We start from the raw sequence: 16,749 nt of genomic DNA, 5'->3' as shown, positions 1-16,749 counted from the left end.
ATGAGGGTGGTATGAGGGCCCGACGTCCACAGGTGGGGGTTGTGCTTACAGCCCAACACCGTGCAGGACGTTTGGCATTTGCCAGAGAAGAACACCAAGATTGGCAAATTCGCCACTGGCACCCTGTGCTCTTCACAGATGAAAGCAGGTTCACACTGAGCACGTGACAGACGTGACAGAGTCTGGAGACGCCATGGAGAACGTTCTGCTGCCTGCAACATCCTCCAGCATGACCGGTTTGGCGGTGGGTCAGTCATGGTGTGGGGTGGCATTTCTTTGGGGGGGCGCACAGCCCACCATGTGCTCGCCAGAGGTAGCCTGACTGCCATTAGGTACCGAGATGAGATCCTCAGACCCCTTGTGAGACCATATGCTGGTGCGGTTGGCCCTGGGTTCCTCCTAATGCAAGACAATGCTAGACCTCATGTGGCTGGAGTGTGTCAGCAGTTCCTGCAAGAGGAAGGCATTGATGCTATGGACTGGCCCGCCCATTCCCCAGACCTGAATCCAATTGAGCACATCTGGGACATCATGTCTCGCTCCATCCACCAACGCCACGTTGCACCACAGACTGTCCAGGAGTTGGCGGATGCTTTAGTCCAGGTCTGGGAGGAGATCCCTCAGGAGACCATCCGCCACCTCATCAGGAGCATGCCCAGGCGTTGTAGGGAGGTCATACAGGCACGTGGAGGCCACACACACTACTGAGCCTCATTTTGACTTGTTTTAGGGGCATTACATCAAAGTTGGATCAGGCTGTAGTGTGGTTTTCCACTTTAATTTTGAGTGTGACTCCAAATCCAGACCTCCATGGGTTGATAAATTGGATTTCCATTGATTATTTTTGTGTGATTTTGTTGTCAGCACATTCAACTATGTAAAGAAAAAAGTATTTAATAAGATGATTTATTTCATTCAGATCTAGGATGTGTTGTTTAAGTGTTCCCTTTATTTTTTTGAGCAGTATATGTATGTGTGTACTGTGTATAAAAAACACTACATCAACAAAAGTATGTGGACACCTGCTCATTGGACATCTCATTCCAACATCATGGGCATTAATATGAAGTTGGGCCCCCCTTTGCTGCTATAACAGCCTCCACTTTTCTGGGAAGGCTTTCCACTACAATTTGGAACATTGCTGTGGGGACTTGCTTCCATTCAGCCACAAGAGCATTAGTGAGGTCGGGCACTGATGTTGGGCAATTAGGCCTGGTTCGCCTCAGTGTTTCAATTCATCCTAAAGGTGTTTGATGGGGTTTCTTCCACACTGATCTCGACAAACCATTAATGTATGGACCTCGCTTTGTGCATGGGGGCGTTGTCATGCTGAAACAGGAAAGTTGGGAGCACAGAATCATCTAGAATGTCATTGTATGCTGTAGGGTTAACATTTCCCTTCACTGGAACTAAGGGGCCTAGCCCAAACCATGAAAAATAGCCCCAGACCATTATTCCTCCTCCACCAAACTTTACAGTTGGCACTATGCATTGGAGCAGGTAGCAATCTCCTGGCATCCGCCAAATCCAGATTCACCCATCGGGACTGCAGATGGTGTAGCATGATTCATTGTGCTTTTCTTTCAAAAACAAGGGCATTTCTAAGTGACCCCAAACTTTTGAATGGTGGTGTACATAGGGCAGCAGTCTCTAAGATGCAGGGTAAAGTACCAGGTGGTAGCTGGCTAGTAACAGTGACTAAGGTTCAGGGCAGGGTACAGTCTGATGGCCTGGAGATGAACAATGTTTTTCAGTCTCTCCGTCTCAGTTTTGATGCACCTGTCCTGTCTCCGCCTTCTAGATGGTTGCGGGGTGAACGGGCCGTGGCTCGGGTGACTGAGGTCATTGATGATCTTCTTGGCCTTCCTGTGACACCAGTTGCTGTAGATGTCATGGAGGGCAGGCAGTGTGCCCCCGGTGAGCGTTAGGCTGTCTGCATCACCCTCTGGAGAGCCCTGCGGATGTGGATGGTGCAATTTCCGTACCAGGCGGTGATACAGCCCGACACAATGCTCTCAAAGGTGCATCTGTAGAAGTTTGTGAGTGTCTTAGGGACCAAGCCAAATTTCTTCAGCCTCCTTCGATTGAAGAGGCGCTGTTGCGCTTTCTTCACCACACTGTCTGTGAAGGGACCATTTCAGGTCGTTAGTGATGTGCATGCTGAGGAAGTTGGCGGCCCTGTGGATGGGGGTGTGCTCTCTCTGCTGTCTCCTGAAGTCCACGATCAGCTCCTTCATTTTGTTGATGTTGAGGGAGAGGTTATTTTCCTGGCACCACTCCACCAGGGCTCTTACCTCCTCCCTGTAGGCTGTCTTGTCGTTGTTGGTAATCAGGCCTACCACTGTTGTGTCATCAGCCATCTTGATGATTGAGTTTGAGAATGCATGGCCACGCAGTTCTGGGTGAATAGGGAGTACAGGAGGGGGCTGAGCACGCACCCCCATGTTGAGGATCAGAGTGACGGAGGTGTTGTTGCCTACCTTCACCACCTGTGGTTGGCCCGTCAGGAAGTCCAGTACCCAGTTGCACAGGACGGGGTTTAGACCCAGGGCCCCAAGCTTAATGATTAGCTTGGATAGCACTATGGTGTTGAAGGCTGAGCTGTAGTCGATTAACAGCATTCTTACATAGGTATTCCTCTTGTCCAGGTGGGATAGGGCAGTGTGATGGTGATTGCGTCGTCCTTGGATCTGTTGGGGCGGTATGCAAAGTGTAGTGTGCCTAGGGTGTTGGATAAATTGGATGTGACATGATCCTTAACTACCCTCTCAAAACACTTCATTATGACAGAATGAGTGATACGGGCGATAGTCATTTAGTTCAGTTACCTTCACTTTCTTGGGTACAGGAACAATGGTGGACATATTGATGCAAGTGGGGACAACAGACTGGGATAGGGAGAGATTGAATATGTCCTTAGACATTCCAGCCAGCTGGTCTGCACCAGCTCTGAGGACACAGCTTGGAATGCCATCTGGGCCGCCAGCCTTGCAAGGGTAAACACACTTAAATGTCTTACTCACATCGGCCACAGAGAACAAGAGCTCACAGTCCTCGTGAACGGCAGTGGCCCGTGTCTCTAGCTCAGTGTTTTCCTCGAAGCGAGCGAAGAAGGTGTTCGCGACTTGGCTGGCTTTCCCTTTATAATCCTTGATTGTCTGGAGTCCCTGCCACATACATCTTGTGTCTGAGCCATTGAATTGCGACTCCATGTACTGTCATTTTGCCTCATTGATTGCCTTACGGAGGTCAGAGCTGGTCTATTTGTACTCGTCCATGTTCCCAGTCACCTTGCCGTGGTTAAATACAGTGGTTCCCAATTTCATGCTGCCATCTATCCACGGTTTTTGGTTTGGATAAGTTCTAATCGTCACAGTAGGAACAACATCCTTTATGTACTTCCTGATGAACTCAGTCACCTAGTCAGTGTATACGTCAATACTATTATCAGAGGGGACCCGGAACATTTCCCATTCCGTAGGATCAAAACAATCTTGAAGCATAGATTCCGATTGGTCAGACCAACATTGAACAGTCCTTACCACGGGTACTTCCTGTTTAAGGGAGGGAGGGCCTTTTAGCCATCCCGGAAGGGAGAGTAGCAATGATCCAGAGTGTTTGATGCCCAAGTAGCACAGAAGTGTTGATCAAATTTCAGTAGCGTTTTCCTCAGATTTCCTTTATTAAAGTCCCCAGCTACAATAAATGCGGCCTCAGGATATGCAGTTTCCAGTTTCCACAAAGTCCAGTGTAGTTCATTGAGAGCCGTCGCAATGTCGGCTTAGGGGGGAATATGCACAGCAGTGATCATGACAGATGGCTGTCCTTACACGCCTCCAGGCACATTCCTCCATGGTTGAATCACCAGGACAGTACTATCTCAAACATAGCATGCTGTCAGCACTGTGTTTGTAAGGGAAAAAAGCTCAACTTTTTGTGGTTATTAGCTAAAAACACAAGTGTGATTGGATTACATACTTATCCAACTGTGAGATTAGACCTAGTACCTGGAGATAGACTGTGTAATACAGTCTATCCTTTGTGTTGTTTTAAGTCTCTGTTCCGCTGATGAGCCCTCCTCAAGCTTTTTCCACTTGTAGAAATAGGAAGTGGAAATTTCAAGTGTTTCCCTCATCAGCAATATTACATAGACTGGACATATGTAGTCCATTAAACACTAGAGCTAGTGATTCAACTGGGTGGTCTGCGGAGTGTGATGGAGATCATGTTGAATGCAGGACAGAATGACAGAAATGTTCATGAATTACAGTAGTAAATTGCTGTGGATTTTGCAGTGCTTTTAAACCACTGTTTTGTAGCAGGTTGTATAGATCTCTAATGCAACACATGTAGCCATCTTTTAGAAGACTTTCATCAGCTATTCTGTCTGTCTCATCCTGTGTGACTTAAAATGCAGATTCATCACTGGTCAATGCTTTTATTATGCAATGGCTTGTTGTACAATACTGTTGTACAGACGAGAATGCATTTGGCAACAATCCTGGGTTTCTGGGTTTCATCTTGGCTGCAGCTGCAGGTTAGGCCCTTAGATCTAACATGGCTGGGTTTCATCTTGGCTGCAGCTGCAGGTTAGGCCCTTAGCTATAACATTACTGTGCTGTTTTATCTTGGCTACAGGTTGGCATGTTCAAGATCCATCCTGAGATCCCAGATTCCATGTCAATGGAGGCCAAGGCCTTTATCCTACGCTGCTTTGAACCCGACCCCGACCAGAGGGCCACCGCCCTGCACCTGCTCACTGATGAGTTCCTCACCGTCACCAGCCGCAAGAAGAGGGGCAAGAGCAGCTTTACAGGTAGCTAGGACAATGCTTCACCGGTTAATCAGTGAAGTAGTTAGTAGAATATAGATCTATCTGAGTAGAAAGACAATTGCTATTAGATACTTTATATTTTAGATACTTTTTTGTTGTTTCTGCACAATTCATATCATGGAATAAAAAAATCTGTTTTTCTCCTCAGCTCTGACACCAGGAGGTTCAGGTGAGTTAATTTGAGCGCCTTTCTGTGCTGCTTCCTCTTTAGAGTTCACTGAGTCTGAGCCTAATGACATTAGGCTAAACCAATTGTCATGTTGACTACCCTACTCTGAGATGATTCATTCACAGAAGTAGTACTGTAATGTAAAAGAACCAGAAAGCTCTGGTTTTCTTTGTGTAACAGTGGTGTCACTGTGCCCTCAAGAGTACCTGCGCAGCATCTCTCTGCCAGTGCCTGTGGTGGTGGAAGACACCAGCAGCAGCAGCGAGTACGGCTCCGTCTCCCCTGAGAACGACCTCAACACCAACCCCTTCAGCTTCAAGCCCAGCACTAAGTGTTACAGTGATCGGGATGTCAAAGCAACCCGCTCCCTGTTCCTCAGGTAACACAACATACAGTCAGCACCATATGTATTTGTGAAGCTAACATTTTCACTCCAGCATTTTGTGTTTGAGATCAGAAAAACACACTAACACTGCACCTCTGCCATCTCAATTCAACTGACAAAAAGCAATGCCAAAAAAGCTAAATCTGGAGGAAAGAGATAAACGCTGACTCTTTGTACATTATCTGGAAATAATGGACAATGTAGGAACCTTGTACATCTATGGAGTACATTAGTTCCAGATAATGTACAGAGAGGAGTCATTTATCCCATTTATACCACGATGCCAAAGAATGTCATGTAATATTTGGAACTTTGTTGTTCTCCTATATAAATATATATTTTTTTAAACCTGAGGTCTCTTTAATCTAACCTGTGTTCCCCACCAGTATCCCAGTGGAGAACTTTGAGGACCACAGTGCTCCTCCGTCTCCTGATGAGAAGGACTCTGGCTTCTTCATGCTGAGGAAGGACAGCGAGAGGAGGGCCACTCTGCACCGCATCCTCACTGAGGACAGAGACAAGGTGGTGTCCAACCTCGTGGAGGCTCTCAAACAGGTCAGTAAGCATCTAGTCTAGTAGTGGACAGGGTGAGGGGTAGCCTGGGCCCAGTTCTGTTTTTTCCCCCTGGTATGTCACGCGGCATGACAATGACCATAGTAGTTGGCAAGACAGCACAAACAGATCTGGGACCAGGCTAGATGAGGGGCTTTCTCAGGGTAAAACAAACCCCTTATCATATGTACTCCTTTCTTCACCTTCACCCTCCTCTCATCACCCCTCTCTCCATCCTCCTCTACCCTGTCTGTGCAGGGTTCTGAGACATCGGACACTAAGTTGAGACATCAGCATATCTCCACCCTGGTGGTCAGTCTGGGGGACTTTGTGCGCATGGCAGACAGGAAGATCATAGCCAACACCCTCTCCCAGCTCAAACTAGAGCTAGACTTTGACAGCACAGCCATTAGCCAACTCCAAGTGGTGCTATTTGGGTTCCAGGACGCAGTAAGTGCCCTTTCTTCACCTATTAGTAGGTCTCTCTATAAGCATTACATGGCCTATGATAATTAAGATATCCCATTGTCTATTTGTCCACTGTGAATGGGTTGGAATTGAAATTGTCCTTGTATAGACCAAAGGCTCTGGAGACATTGAAGTATGATTCAAGGGGGTTTCCGTAAACTGTTCACAGCTGAATTATGTCACCATGCTGCCATTGTTTAAACAAACAGCTCAGACAATTGACTGTGAAACACTACTGACCTTTAAGAAAGGGTAATAGAAGGGAAATGTGTCAGCTTAAAGCACATAATTTAAAGAGGCTGATTCTGTCCCCTGCCTCACAAATACAATTATGCAAATGAAATGACACTAGCCTGTAGCTGCCTGTGGGAGGCAGAGGTTGTTTCTGCCTCAGTCAATACTGAGCTCTGATTCCCCCTAGCGGATACATATGAAACCAGCTCTGGTCTATAGGGTACATTGTCTGCGAAAGATTATCAATTCACGATACAAACTTGTTTTTCACACTTGGATTTTCCAGAATGCATGGCTTTTTATAAATGGCTGTCTCTTTTTTTCTGGGAAATGCTGTTTCCATAGACTCATTATATAGGGGGATATCTCAGATATCTGCAACCACCACACGCAATGTAAACAGACACCCGCTGGAGTCAAGCCTGTTTTCCTTTCCACAAATGTGTGGATACTGGTAGATGTGGATGCATACATGTCCGTAGTACATGTGTAGCTGTTTATTAATGGAGTCTGTCTGTCTGTCTGTCTGTCTGTCTGTCTGTCTGTCTGTCTGTCTGTCTGTCTGTCTGTCTGTCTGTCTGTCTGTCTGTCTGTCTGTCTGTCTGTCTGATTGACCAATGCGTCGCCAGGTAAACAAAGTTCTACGAAACCACAACATCAAGCCCCACTGGATGTTCGCCCTGGACAATATCATCCGTAAAGCGGTGCAGACTGCCATCACCATCCTGGTGCCAGGTAATAGCTGTGCCTCCAGCCGCAGAGTTTTAAAGGACATTTTATGCCCCCTACGGCCCAGGACACTGGTTGCCAGAGTATGACTTTGAACAGAGCCCCAATCTAATCATAACATCAATGTGTAACCTTGGATACAGAAATGCACTAGATACTATGTATATGGGGCATTTAACAAGAATATGTGTCTACCAGTCATTATAACAATTGCATTTAAAGATTATTGTAGTCATAGAGTGATCTTTATTGAGGCTTGTGATGTTGCTGTCTTAATGTTTCATGTTACCTCTTTCAAGGTGCAGTTTAGCTGTTGGATATGAACTATTTGTCATGATATTGCTGTAAAGGTGTAATGATGTATCACGTGTCCTTGCCCAGAGCTAAGGCCCCACTTCAGCCTGGCCTCGGAGGATGACCCGGCCGACCAGGATAACGTTGACGATGACGTGGAGCCTGAGGATAACTCCGTCCATCAGTGCAGAGCCCCTCCTAACGCTGCCCATGACAACACGGTCGCCACCTCCGGTGTGAGCACGCTCAGTTCCACCGTCTCACACAGATCCCATAATACCCAGTGCTCCGTCACCATGGAACTAGGCAGGATGAAGCTGAAAACCAACAGGTGGGACATCTTGCTGTCGTAACAATGATAATGACTGTCAGACACAAAACCAGATTTATTCCAACAAGTCATGAACAACCTTTGCTACTAACTCCACATCTGTGACCAATTAGTAGTAGATATTGCCTGTAGCTTCACATTGTTTCCTCACCAATGTAAATTATGTTATGTAGAAGGGCCCCAACACAGGGGCCTAAACACAAATATGTTTATTTTCATCATGGCGCCTGCAGTAGCCGTGTTTAGTAGTATTGTGTTTCCTCATTGAATGACCCTGTGTCTCCCCCTCCCCTCATTTCTCCCTGCTGTGTCGCCCCAGGCTGATGGAGCAGCTGCTGGCGAGGGAGAGAGAGTACCAGGCTGTCCTCCAGCATGTCCTGGATGAGAGGGAACAGGAGATCAAACTTCTGAGGATCCGCTCAGAACCCATCGGTGAGCACGTCCCAACATACACTAGTACACACCTTTATCTGAGCGCACAAGAGCATTAAAAAGACTGCTTTTTAAATGCCTAATGGAAATATTTGTACAACACAAACATCAGGAAACAGACAATGCATATGATTTGATATGTCTACTATGATTGGTTATATGGTGAATATATGGTAGATGTTAATAGTTGTACTTATGTGTGTGACAGATATGCCTACATCATCTGTGAGCCAGAAGAGCCGGTCCACTGTGAGCCATGGGGACCCAGAGCTGATCAAGTGGCTGAGACTCCATGGGGCTGACGATGACTCCATGGACAGGGTAGGTCCTGAGGAAGCCCAGCCCCCGGCCACGTCTGTTTTAAATGGGTACATTATGTAAACAAACTCACGTCCATGTAATCCTATCCCCCTATACTGCAGTAAACAGTTTGCAGTGTTGTAAAGCTGTTAAAACTAATGGCCTGGGTGTACCTGGAGGCTATTCATTGATTGTTAGTACGCTTCATGCATACTGTATGTGTAAAACCTTTATAACAGATACACAGTTGAGCACCATCTATTGGCCTAGCTTAATCTCTTTCAGGCACCAATGATTTTACCCATGATCCATCTTCCATTTTGTAGATTTTGACCGAGGATTACACTTTGGATGACCTTCTCCAGTATGTGATGAGAGACGACCTGAAGAGTTTGGGATTAAGGTACACAACATACAGTATTCTCTCCTACACTGTCAAATACCCAGCCATGTCAAATACCTGATTGAAACACTGTAATATCTCAAGTCCGTCTTCATCTTTCTCTTGTTTTCCTCCTCAGAGGTGGGATGCTGTGTAAGCTATGGAAGGCCATTACAGACTACAGACAGAAACCAGTGTGAGGAGCCCTCGTGTGGAGTTAGCTACCTCTACAGTACAGGACCTTTAGCACAAGCACAACAACAACAACAACTCGGTATTCTCCTCAACACTCACCACTGCACTTAAATCTCAGTAATTATCAGACCAAGACTCAGTCCTGATGGGGGACAGTTCCAGTGTAGTTTATCATGAATTGACACATGAGTTGTTTTTTGGAAATTACTATTTTGAAATGGGGTTAAGTGCCACTGGTTTTATAATGTTCAACAGTTATGACACCGGCGCCAAGATTTACAGGGCAAACAGTGAAACATATCTGAGAATTTAACCTTTAAATGTTATTAGGTTGTAGAATTTTCTCCTTACTATCATGTGTTTACTATCATGAGATTGACCATTTTCTAAAACAAGCCTGAGAGACAAAATACAACGTTAACTGATGTGTTTGAGCTGCTGTACATTATCTTGATAAACAACATTGCTATTGCTAGTGGCTTCTTATCACTATTTTATTTAACTGTGTTTTATGGATATGCCCTGCTCTCATTGCCATCACTGCATGCCTGCCCTTTTGTACTTGTTTGTTTAACTGGCATTGAAGGCTTTGAAACATCATGACTCTTGACTTCATTTGTTCAAGTAATTTTTTTTAACGTCATTTACATATGTTAGGTATATTTTGTGTTATTTTTTGGGGTAAATTATGTAAATATATAGCACATTTTATTGACAGTAAATTACTATTTTCAGTGACACAATTTAGAAATGGCTAGATGTCCTATCAAATATGTAACGCAAATTTGTGTTGGGGGGTTCACAGCAAAGCTGGCGCTGTTATAAGCCTTCTCACTTAAACCCTCATATCCTCCTCCCCGTTTGACCTAGAGACTTTAAACTTTGTAAGTAGGCGTCTTTCCTCATGCTGAACAAATTTGCTTCAAGGACCCATAAGGTGTGTCAGGTTAGATTTTCCTCCATCTTTGAAACTTATAAAATGAATTTTTGTTGAAATGTGTCCGTTTTGTTTCATATTCATGATAGATTGATGACATTATTTGTGCAAAAACATATTATTGTGTAAACAAAAATGTGTCTTAAAAACTTAACTGTGAAATAAAGGGTAAACTGAAATAATGCTTAGGAACACAAATAATGTGTCATGGTTCTAGTAGCCTAATATTAAATACATATTCAGTTCTTCTTAATCCTGCAGATATATCTCTATCATAGGGAGATGCATAAAACCAAAACTGACTGAATGTGAAACATCATCCGTGACATCAGGGATTGGTAAAAAGATAGCTGAGTTATTGATAAATCAGGAAATCCGATTTTACGTGTCCATTTAAACAACTGTAAATCCACTCCACAGTGGCCTATCAACTTGAAACTTGTCATCACTATCATGGACATCCCTAACATGAGCCACACTGAATTTGGTATTGATATTTCAAAAAACAAGGAAACCATTAACAACTCATTCTTTGCATATGTAATGCTAATGCTCAAATTCACCTTCCCCTCATGAACCATATGTCAGATTAACTCCAGATGTTGTATTTAGACTCATGGTTGCACATAAAGGATAGATCGTTCCTACATGACAGAGTGCTTGCTTTGTTACCCAACCGATCTTGTCCTTTTTGTCATCCTGTGAACCCTATCCATTGCTGCTCACAGCCATATTCTCTAGATTTTATTGATACTGGCAATGGAACAAAATTATGATGTAGGAGGACCCAATTAATATTTTACTCTGTAAAATGTATGGAGTTTTATTTAGCCTGCTTTCATTTGTAGCCTATATATTATCTTTAAAAATGCAAATGCTTTAAATCAAATGTATATGTTTGAATGAAAATCATAACTGAAAACCCATTTTCATATTGTTATACCACCAACCTGTTCCTTTTTTATTTCAAATATTTCTGTCAGAAATAACGTTTTGTTCAAAGGTTTCCGTTTTGTTTCATATTCATGATAGATTTATTACATTATTTGTGCAATAACATATTGTTATGTAACACAAAAATTTCTCTTAATGTAAATGTGAAATAAAGTGTCAGCTGAAATAATGAACTGAATACCAATAATGTGCTATGATTTCAAAATATTCACAGGTCTAATAGCCAAATAATATTGAGTAAATATAATTTGTATTACTCTTGCAGACATATCTCAATCATAGGAAGTTGCATAAAACCAAAACTGACAGGTGTGCAGAGACTGAACACCGTGACGTCAATTCTTTCTTTAGTCCTCCAATCGCTGTGGATGTCCTGCGCTACAGATGTTGTGCCGCTCCCAGCGCAGTGCTATCATGATACCGACAAAAAGCCTTTAGCACTGCATTTTTTTTTTAAAGAAGCAAAGGTGCTCATCTGGGACTCGAGATTATTGGATATGAAACAATATGATGCTTTTTCTTTTGCGTTATATGTTTCTTGTTTTGAAATAAGGGCCTCTCCTCATCCATCGGGAAAATAGCTGAGAGGGATGCCATTTAACTGCGTAAACATAATGGCTTTGGCTCAGCATCATCGACTCATTACGTGTATGCTGCTGTTATGTATGGTGACTAGCATTCAAACCCGGTCCTCTCAAACATTAGACTTGAAATCTAAAATATCTGGGGTGGAGGAGCTCTTAGAGGAATTCCGCAAGCAGCTGCAACAGGACCAGACATATACCAGGGAGGAGGAAGAGGTGGTTGACGTCTGTCTGGCTGATTTCAACGCCGTAGAGGAGCACATCATACGAGCGACTGCCTCCATTGAGCAGGGAGCCACCTTCCTCTCGGCGCCTGACCGGGTGTACAGTTGGAAAGACTGTCTCCATGCCTGCTGCGCAGACCCTCACTGCACGGTGGCGGTTGTCCAGGAGGACCGGAGACAGTCGGACGACAGCCTCAGCTGCTATTTGTTCAGCTGCACCTATAGAAATAAAAACGTTTGTTCATTCGCAGCACAGGCAGGGTTTAGCACCTACAGTCGGGCTCACAATACAACAGGACACCTCGTCTCCAGCAGTGGCAATGGAGATGTGAACAAATTGGTCAATTTGATTAGGAGGCCTGAGGAAAACCCTACAGTTGATGATGACACTCAAATGCCAGGTGAGGTTCTGTCTGCTGTTAATTATATTGAATATAAATCACAGGTTTTCAATAAGATACAATATACATGCAAGTGTATTGCTTATGACAAAACATTCATAATACATAACTGGTTGCTGGTAATTCTGTTCTCACAACCACTAGCAATTATCAGACTGGTGTTTGGCTTGGGTTAATAATTTGCTATTGCCCCCTGCTTCTAAAATGAGATTTAATCTAAATGTGAGTCCAGGTGTGTTTGACAAGGTTAGTTCTGACTGGGTTGTTTCCAGACATGGACGAGCCGCCCCGCAGTGATGCCGGCCAGGATGTAGTTATCCAGCTGCCAACTAACTGTGCGGTACTGGACGGCCGGGACAGTGTGGACGACCATGGGGTCACCCTCTATGAATGGGCCCTGGTGAAGGGTGACCCGGCCATCAACATGAAGGTAAACACTAACACTGAAGAGTGCACTGAAAACAATGAAGGAGGAGGCATTGGTAGAAAATGTGGGGCAGGTAGCCTAGCAATTTAAAGAGGCTATCCAGCAGCCGGAGCGTTACCCCGGGTCTGAACGAAAAAATTGGTGGCAAGTGAGCTGGCAACTGGAGGGTTGCTAGTATCAAATCCTCGATGCCATTGCCTGCCGGTGTGCCCTTGAGCAAGGCATTTAACCCCCCACAACAACAGCTCCACGGGTGCCCAGTGTAGCAACCTCCACTCCAACCGGTATGCCGGTATGTACGTGTGTCCTGTCTGAAGATGGATGATGAGGAGGAGACCTGGCTGACGACTGTGGCACGTTTTGTGAGCATGGAGATGCCAGAGATAGCCAGACTAGTAAATTGGGCTAACAAACAGAAGTTAGGTTTTGTCGCAATGCCATCAGTGCATGTTCTGCAAACAATACAGCGGATGAAGGTGCGGCATGAGCGAGGTGAACGGATAGACGTGGTTATGGATAGCGAGGAAGAAGGAGAAGAGCTGAGTGGAGGGAAGATGTGTGTTGAGGAAGAACTACAGACCGTACTCTGCTGTGTCTGATGGCTCAGTAATTGAACTTGACGAGATGAAGATGAATATCTGCGGTGGCAGGTGTGATGAAGACCTCCGAGTCCGGGACTCGTCTCGATGGTCATGCAAAGGATGATTCTGGCCCAGTAGGAGCGAGATTTTGGGGGTAAGTTGATCCCTGCCTTTTGGAGTGACCCATATGTAGTCTCAGGCTGGGTAGAAAATAAATTGGCTACTGTTAATCGGTGAAGGGAGCTTGAAGTAGACTTGTGATGATTTTCTGGGTTTCTTCCGCCCAGAGGGAGCGGCCGCTTCGTGTCACACGCCTCGTGACAAGACCGGTGACTTGCTTTGCTCTCCGGAGCAGGGCGCTTTTGAACGGAGTGATTACTGGGGTGGCGTTAAGTGTTGAGGTGGAGTTACTGAAATGGAATATTCCCTGTGTCTGTGATGCCCGCCGTTTGGTGCGGCGCAGACCCGGTGGCGAGCGTGGTAAAACTGAGAAGACACTGTCTGTCCTTTTGAGTTTTGAAGCAGAGCCTTTACCTGAGAAAGTCATGTTAGTATATGTCAGCTTTCCATTGATAGAATTTATGCCAAACCCACTAATGTATTTCAGATGCCAAGCTTATGGTCATGTTGCAGCAGTGTGTAGGAGGGAGATTCTGAGATGTGAGAAGTGTGCAATGGGACAAAGGAATATGTAGTATCGGTGGAAAAAACAGTGTGTGCCAATGTTGCTGGGGATCAGAACTGCCTGATGCGAGAGAGACAAGTTGAGGTTGCCAGTGTCAGAATAGAACAGAAGGTGTCGTATACTGAGGCAGTGAAGAGAGTAGAGGATGATGGGTCAAGGGTGAGTAGTAGGCCTAGGCCAATACAGAGTGGTATGGCTTCTTAGCATTCATTGCCATGGTTATCAACTGTACTGCAGAAATGGAACTTAAATCACAGAGAATAGATGATGTGGTGGCAGCTGCAAAGACTTGGGTGTACAAGTTTTTACTGCAGAAGTTACAAGGTGTGTTGAACGAAAGTAGTGGAATAGTTTTTTTGTTTTAGTTTTTTTACTAAATAGTGATATATAGGTGTAGGGTTTGTTGGTGCAATTTTTCCCCTTCCTTTTTATTTTTGTATCACAAAATGGAACGGGATCGACCACACACTAGATGGCGACATGCACAAACGAATGTGCCAAAGCCATGATACCAAAGAAGACAAAGAAGAAGTATGTGTACTTCTGAGGGCTTGGGATAAAGCAGAAGTCACATTTCGGTTGGACCTTGTGTACAATTGACCAATAAAGTGATCTTCATATTCATCTTTAAAGATGGGTAAACATAGTTTAGAAGAAAAACGTTCTCCTCAGAGTTGTAATCTTGAACATCATAATGTTGCACTGTAGGTGGCTCTGGTATGGTAGGTCTGAGAATCATGGCTGTCTCTCTGTTAAAAAGTGAGCCATACACTTTAGGTATGGAGTAAGGATGCTGTGTTTGCAATAGAAAACCGGTGTAGGCTAGGCTATAAAACAGGTATAATGTAGAACACACACAGTTAGCGACTAACCTGATGTGTTTAGTTAGTCATGTGTAGTTAGTAGTTAGTCATGTGTAGTTAGTAGTTAGTCATTTGTAGTTAGTAGTTAGTCAACATGGATGTTTGCATGGTGCAGCCAGAGATCCATAATACTCTGCTGCATATATGCAGATAAAAGGTTATTATATCCCAACCTGACCCAGGGACAAGAGCCCTATTGTGGGCTGAGAAGTGATGTGAGTTTTTAGTTATTGTGGAAAACTCGTAATGAACATGACTCTCTTAACAAACTTGGCTCCGATAAATGCTTTGTGTCATTATGTCATGGCGTCCATGAAACCAGCCCAATGTTTCCAGTAGACTGTGTCTTTGCTTTCTGTCTGAAATGTTATCCCTTTACCTCTGTAGGTGACCCAGCCAGGGTTACTGAAAATCAGTGGTCTACAGGAGGGTTCCTTTACCTTCCAGATGACTGTCACAGACACCGCGGGACAGAAGAGCTCAGACAATGTCACTGTGACAGTGCTGGCTCCAGAAAACCAAGCTGAAGGTGACAAACACTTCCATCTCCTCTCTCAGTGAAAGTTATTACCAGACAGATATGCCTTCTCATGTTCATCTATCATTCATTAGTGGATCTCGCCTCATTTTTGGCTAACATCAACAGCAATATTTTGTTGTTGTGGTAAAATTGATTTGTGCTTTTCTGTGAACCTGTTGCCTGCAATGAGTACGAATGCATTACAGACAATTAACTTTGCACTGCAATTAAATCCTTGCCTCCATGGATTGAATCCATTGTATAATGAAAGTGAGCCTGCTCCTCTAGTAAAATGTCTGGCTGCCTGATATGGCCATTCATATGACCAGGCAGGGAATAATTGTAATCTATTCACTGCATTGAGGGGCCATGGATGAGATATGCACATATGGATGAGATAAGGAACTCAGTCTGGCGTTCAACTTACTCTTGAAAGTTGTAATAGTAGAATGCACAAGGTGCAGTTTCTAAATTGGGTAGTGCATCATCAGTTCCTCTTGTCATGTTAGTCATTGTATACCTTAGAGAGCTATTTAGAACTTGTCAGAAATGTCCAAAATCAACTAACCCATGTCAGCTAACGTTTTTCAGCTAGGTTTTTTAGCCCATTTTGTTGTAATGTTTGAGTCACTGAAATATCACATGAACACACACAAGACATGACAAAATGTGTAGAATTGCAGGAAATGAGCTTTAAAACTTCAAAAATGTCTGGAGCTATAGATCACTGTCACAAGGCCTATATAAGATGTGTCTAAACCTATAAGCCATGAATATCCTCTAAGACAGATATTACAGTAACGTAATGGATACAATGTACTATTATTATCACATTTTTTCTGTCATATCCCGAATTCCAACAAACATAAGATGGGTGACCTATTGAATACACAGAACAGCACTTTAACAAAGCAACCATAGGAAGGCTTTCAAGTATACCTGGGGACTGTCATACCATGACGGGAAGCAGAATTGTCCAGACCGCTCGGACGAGGATTTCTGCCAGAGCTGTGAGTCACTCAGTCTGTCTTCCTCACACTGATAGCCACAGAGAGGCAGGAGCTCCAGGAAATGGTTGACTTCGCTGTAAAAAATAAAGGTTAACCCTGGGAATTGGCCTATATGGATAGGGCTAAATTGAAATGTTTCTTAGAGAATAAATATGAAATGCATAACCATGGTAGCAATTGAAAGGGAATCGTTTGGAGATAATGGGAAAATTATTACACCAAAGGTGAGGACACAACAGTTCACATGACACAAGTGTG

The 16,749-nt window shown here is 44.2% G+C and overlaps 2 protein-coding genes across 3 annotated transcripts in view; both read left to right on the top strand.

Annotated features, from left to right (window-relative positions):
• LOC106571336 (mitogen-activated protein kinase kinase kinase 5) overlaps nt 1–9,905 on the top strand; it is a 59,223-nt gene extending 49,318 nt beyond the window's left edge. Inside the window, exons 20-30 of one of the 2 annotated variants that reach the window (XR_006759161.1) lie at nt 4,639–4,816; nt 4,983–5,003; nt 5,205–5,382; nt 5,775–5,943; nt 6,199–6,390; nt 7,272–7,377; nt 7,753–7,996; nt 8,316–8,428; nt 8,637–8,796; nt 9,055–9,131; nt 9,250–9,905. Coding sequence is in view for 1 of the 2 variants with exons in the window: in XM_045695654.1 (XP_045551610.1) it covers nt 4,639–4,816; nt 4,983–5,003; nt 5,205–5,382; nt 5,775–5,943; nt 6,199–6,390; nt 7,272–7,377; nt 7,753–7,996; nt 8,316–8,428; nt 8,637–8,749; nt 9,055–9,131; nt 9,250–9,310 (1,452 nt within the window). In the remaining variant the exon portion in view is untranslated. The remainder of the gene's footprint in view (nt 1–4,638; nt 4,817–4,982; nt 5,004–5,204; nt 5,383–5,774; nt 5,944–6,198; nt 6,391–7,271; nt 7,378–7,752; nt 7,997–8,315; nt 8,429–8,636; nt 8,797–9,054; nt 9,132–9,249) is intronic. The other variant, XM_045695654.1, reaches the window with a different exon arrangement.
• Nucleotides 9,906–11,172: 1,267 nt separating this feature from the next.
• Nucleotides 11,173–16,530, top strand: LOC100286587 (low density lipoprotein receptor-related protein 11). Its single transcript, NM_001146526.1, is given in 2 exon segments — nt 11,173–12,221; nt 16,419–16,530. Coding segments are annotated over 2 exon segments (540 nt in total). The 5' UTR covers nt 11,173–11,786; the 3' UTR covers nt 16,524–16,530.
• Nucleotides 16,531–16,749: the final 219 nt, after the last annotated feature.

The sequence above is a fragment of the Salmo salar genome, chromosome ssa15 (genome assembly GCF_905237065.1).
Source record: "Salmo salar chromosome ssa15, Ssal_v3.1, whole genome shotgun sequence".
Lineage (NCBI taxonomy): Eukaryota > Metazoa > Chordata > Actinopteri > Salmoniformes > Salmonidae > Salmo > Salmo salar.
This window is presented reverse-complemented; position numbering and strand designations above follow the sequence as displayed.